Raw genomic sequence first — 4,918 nt, forward strand, 5'->3', positions numbered from 1 at the left:
AGAAGACAAAGACACAGGGTCAAGAACAAAAAACTGCATCAAGAGGGCACAAAACAATAAGCCTGGGAGGAGAGGGAGCTAAATTCTGACTTTAAGAAAAACAAAAAACTCTTTTTATCACTGTATTTAATGTGTATGGGTATTCTGCCTGACTACATCAGTTAAACGTGTATGCTTGGTTCCCATGGGGACCAGAAGAGAGTGACAGATCTCTGGAACTGGAGCTCCAGATGGTTGTGAACCACCATGTGGGTGCTAGAAATCAGAGTCAGGTCTCTCTGCACGAGCAGCAAGAGCTAGCTTTAATCTTAACTTCTTAAGGCAGAACACTCAGGGATAGAGCGGGTCAGAGCAGGAAGCAGGCAGTGCTGACTTTTAGGCATCCACAGATCTTCAGGTCCCACCCTCCTTCCGTCACTGTCCCCTCACTAAGTCTATTACTCCGCAGTTACAGAGCGGCAACAAAGACCACCGCTCTACTGGGCTGGAGCACAGGGGACAAGGACAGCCACTCACCTGCAAGAAGTCAGTCATGCCCTGGAGAAAAGCGGGCACACCAGGCATTGCAACAGTGATGGTGGGAGAGGCCAGGCCAGGCCCGCCAGCCCCGGGCCCTGCAGGCCCCAGCAGGTTCCCCAGGAGCTGAGAGAACTGAAGGTCGGCTGCAGAGGGCTGCGGAGGTGGAGGCTGGGCAGGACCCCCAGGAGCAGGGCCAGCAGTTGTAGCTGTGTTGGTGGTACCAGCACTAGCTGACGCAGTGGCTGGAGCTGGTGCAGGCGCAGGGGCAGGGGCAGGAGCTGGGGCAGGAGCTGCAGCTGCAGCCATTCCTGGAGTCCCCTGAGCTGTCAAGAACCAAAAAATAAAAAAGTACAATTTGAACAAAAACCAGATTTCAGCTGCCTCATCCTGGCCTTTCCGGCAGGAAAACAGAAACTAAGAACTTCTACAAGACGAGGACATGCGTGAGCAGGACAGGCTGGGTCGTCAGGACAGCTGTCATGGACAGCCCTTTCCAGAATCTTACTCAGTTAGCCCAGGCTAGCTTAGAAATTAGAAGTCTACAGCCTAGGGTGTCCTTGAACTCACAGTAACCCCAGCTGCAGCTGGAAATACCTAAAGTGTTGAGCTAGAAAAGAACAGGACTCACCCACAAGGACAGGCTGCATAAGAAGTTGCCCCACAAGGCCGCTCACCATCTGGGCCAATGAAGTGTTTGTACCCAGCCCAGTGCCCTGCTGGGGAACAGGAAAAAGATTCAATCTTGTCCCTCCCCCTCCCACAATCCTCCAGTATTTTCTCACTGGTATTTTCCCCAACCCTTGCTCACCAGAGTCCCAGAGACCGGAGGACCCCCAGGATGGGAAGGCCGAGCCTGTGGAGGAGTGGGCCGAGCAATCACCACCCGAGTTGGTGCTGTTGGGAAGCCAGGCACTTGCTGTCCTGTGGGCACAAAGAGAGACCAAAGAGGGCTGAGGGTTCAGCCCTTCCCCGCCAGCAGACAAGACCCACCACCATTAACTAGGCCCCACCTCCCAGGCCTCCCCTTCCATTACCTGCGGCCGCGGAGGCAACAGCTGCCACCATGGCCTGATGAGTGATCTGGTGGGCGACGGCGTGCATGAACTCAGGGGGCAGGGAGGGCAGCTGGATGAGGGTGGAGCCTGGGGGGTGGGTCTGATGTAACCTTGAACCTGGACCACTTCAAGCCACCCACTCAGCCCTACCCCTTTTCTACCCAGAGCTCTCAGCCTGCTCCTATAGCCTCACTCTTACCCAGGGTCTGTCCGTGACCAGGAGGTCCCAGGGGGCCAGTGGGAGCACTCGGGACACCACCAGGCTGTGATCCAGAATCTGAGCAGGGAAGACAGGAAAAATTAAGAAGGGTAGGGCCAAGGTTTGGCTGTACCCTCCTGAGATCATCCATTCCCCAGGCCTCCAGAAACCCTGCCCTTTCCTCCACTTTCTCTTTCCGCAAACCCAAGGACAGAGCCCCTCCCCTCCTGCCTCTGCCACGCTCACCTTGAATGTTCATGTGCATCATGACGACAGGCTCCACGCTCTGGTGGGAAATCCGGATGACCCGTGGGTGGCTGGCAGCTGAGGGTGGAGCTGTCCCCGGTGGGGGGGCTCCTTCAGTTGATGAATCAACAGTGGTAGAAGATGGAGGCAGGGATGAGGCCTGGCCAGAACCTGGGGAAGCTGCCTCTGAACTGGGAGCTGGTGGAGGCCTAGTCCCGTTGCCTGTCATGGTCACAGTAGTTCCCACATTGATCTGAAGAGACAGATGCAGATGGGAGAACAACGCGGGGGCTGAGAGCCCCCTCTAGAGACCCCCGATGCCGTTTCCCCAGTTCTTGCTCCAGAGCCTCCCAGCAGTCATCTGGGTCACCCTCATCTCCCATGCCCCTGTTCTCCCTCCAGCCAGGTTCCCTGAACCCACCTGAATGGGAATGGCTGCCTGCTGGAGCACCATGGGAGTCGTGTAGTGAGACATGGGCCGCACCACGTGCAGATGCCGTGGGGGTGCACAAGCCAGATTGCAGCGAAGGTCAGACAGTGCCACAAAAGTGTTGCCCAGCAGCCGGAGGCTCTCCCCCACCAAGTTGATCAGTCTCTGGTCCTCCTCACGGCCCTCATGCTGAGCCCAGGGCAAACCCAGAAAAACAGGTAATTAACAAGAGGGATGATGGCTTCGGAGACTGCCACATGCTTTGTCTTGGGAAGCGTCTACATGAACTAAAGCTTTTCAATTTTCAAGTAAATTCTATTCAGTATACATAAATACTTTTCCACAAGACACAGCAAAGTTTCAGTAACCACATAAGATCTCCCTCACCCTGTACACTCCCTAAACAACTGAGGACACACCAGTCCACAGACTGTCACCACCCCATCACGTAGACCAGTCCCCTATGGGAGGACGTGTGCGCTAACACTGAGGACAGTGAGGAGCTATCCAGGGACTGGGCTAGTGGGCAGGAAGGCCATCCCAAGGCTCACGTTGTTGTTGTAGTCTGTGGTGGCCGCAGCACCAAGGACCTCACAGTAGCGCTGCAGGAAGGGCTGAAGACGGCGCTGCAAGCGCTGCAGCTCCTGGAGCACCTCCACATGCTCGGCAGGGGAAGGGTGGCTGTGGGAACATGGGGCAGTGAGATGAGCTGTCCTCCAGGGCCCCTGCCAGCCCCCAGGGATTCTCTTTGCAGAGAATGAAGAAGAGAAAGCCAATTGCTCTGTGCAGAGGAGCCAAAAAGAGCTCAAAACCAGACCAGGCCTCTACGAAGCACAGGCGGAGGCATTTAGAGCCTCCTGCCTCAGACATTAGTGCTACACAAGCGCTGACCTTTGATCCCCCCATCATTAAGACCCTCAGCAACCACTTTCCCCGCTTCGTATTTTCCTGGTCCCCAAAGGTTCCCTCCATCTCTCACTTGGGCGTATTTGTCTCTGGAGCAGGTGTTGGACCCGCTGGAGCTGGGCCAGAAGGAGTAAGCTCTGGAGTCTGGGCTGGGGTGCGTTCCTCCATGTCTTCTGACTCCATGGGCTCTCGAGGAGGTGCTTCACTCTCGACTGGTTCTGACGGTTGTGAGGCCACAGTCGGCGTCTGCGGGGGTGGCTGACTGGCCTGTGCTTGGGGCCCTCCTCGACACTGAATGTGGAGGGAGAGTCGGGACACCAAGGACAGGATGAAATTACTGCTGCCGAGGGTTATGCAGATCAAATAAGTCAAGAGTGGAGATGGTGCCCACCAAGGTTCCCCGAAGGCAGGGCTGGCAGAAGTGGGATACACGGGAACCATTTGTAACCTTTACAGAGTAGGAACCTTGCTTCCCTAACTTCCTAAACAAGGAGAGGAAATGGTCACAGTGTGGCTACAACAAAACTGACAGTTACGATATCCCCACCCTGAACATAATGATCGTTAAGGAATTTTAAAAACTGCCCGGCAGAGGCGGCACACATGTTTAATCCTGGCACTCAGGAGGGAGAGGCAGGCGGATCTCTGTGAGTTCCAGGACAGCCAGGGCTACACACAGAAACCCTGTCTCAAAAGCAAAACAAAAAGAAAAAAGCAATTTAAAAATATGGCATGCAGCCTTGCATGGTGCCTCCCACCTATAATCAGGGCACTTAAGAGGATGAGCTAGGAGACACACTGAGTTCAAGGACAACCCAGGACAGAGACAGCTCAAGGAAAAAAAAGGGGGCTACTTCTCTAAACGCAAGGAATCTATGGCATTATCTGGCAAGCCTGAAATGAACTCAGAAACCGGCATCAGGACTGGCAGCAGCACACAGCACTGGAGCATGCCCATAAACCTCACCTGAGAAACTGAGGCAGGCAGCCTCGCAAACAGACTTTCTTTGCCTAAAAGGACTACATAGAAAACCTGCCGGGCAGTGTAGTCTCAGGCCTTTAATCCCAGCACTCAACACTCAGGAGGCAGAAGCAGGAGAATCTCTGAGTTCAAGGCCAGCCTGGTCTACAGAGCAAGTGCCAGGACAGGCTCCAAACTGACAGAGAAACCCTGTCTTAAGAAAACCGAAATAGGGGGCTGGAGAGATGGCTCAGCAGTTAAGAGCACTGACTGCCCTTCCAGAGGTCCTGAGTTCAATTCCCAGCAACCACATGGTGGCTCACAACCACCTTTAATGAGATCTGATGCCCTCTTCTGGCCTACAGGCAGGACATGGAAGAAGGAAGGAAGGAAAGAAGGAAGGAAGGAAGGAAGGAAGGAAGGCCGAAATAAATAAATAAAAAGAGAGAGAAGCCAGGTGGTGGTGGCGCACACCTTTAAGCCCAGCACTCAGGAGGCAGAGGCAGGCAAATCGCTAAGTTCGAGGCCAGCCTGGTCTACAAGAGCTAGTTCCAGGACAGGATCCAAAGCCAGAGAAACTGAAAAACTAAAAAAAAAAAAAA

At 54.4% G+C, this 4,918-nt stretch overlaps 2 protein-coding genes across 2 annotated transcripts in view; both read right to left on the reverse strand.

Annotated features, from left to right (window-relative positions):
• Window positions 1-4,918, reverse strand: part of LOC101994656 (RT1 class I histocompatibility antigen, AA alpha chain-like) — a 629,094-nt gene that overhangs the window by 124,830 nt on the left and 499,346 nt on the right. The gene's annotated exons all lie outside the window — the stretch shown is intronic.
• The window catches only part of Bag6 (BCL2 associated athanogene 6), a 12,689-nt gene that overhangs the window by 3,135 nt on the left and 4,636 nt on the right, over window positions 1-4,918 (reverse strand). Inside the window, exons 7-14 of the mRNA XM_005370832.2 lie at window positions 3,429-3,646; window positions 3,001-3,130; window positions 2,441-2,638; window positions 2,020-2,272; window positions 1,774-1,851; window positions 1,328-1,440; window positions 1,148-1,235; window positions 482-842 (exon numbers count right to left, since the gene is read on the reverse strand). Coding sequence (XP_005370889.1) covers window positions 482-842; window positions 1,148-1,235; window positions 1,328-1,440; window positions 1,774-1,851; window positions 2,020-2,272; window positions 2,441-2,638; window positions 3,001-3,130; window positions 3,429-3,646 — 1,439 coding nt within the window. The remainder of the gene's footprint in view (window positions 1-481; window positions 843-1,147; window positions 1,236-1,327; window positions 1,441-1,773; window positions 1,852-2,019; window positions 2,273-2,440; window positions 2,639-3,000; window positions 3,131-3,428; window positions 3,647-4,918) is intronic.

This window comes from Microtus ochrogaster, unplaced genomic scaffold (assembly GCF_000317375.1).
Source record: "Microtus ochrogaster isolate Prairie Vole_2 unplaced genomic scaffold, MicOch1.0 UNK87, whole genome shotgun sequence".
Taxonomy (NCBI): Eukaryota; Metazoa; Chordata; class Mammalia; order Rodentia; family Cricetidae; genus Microtus; species Microtus ochrogaster.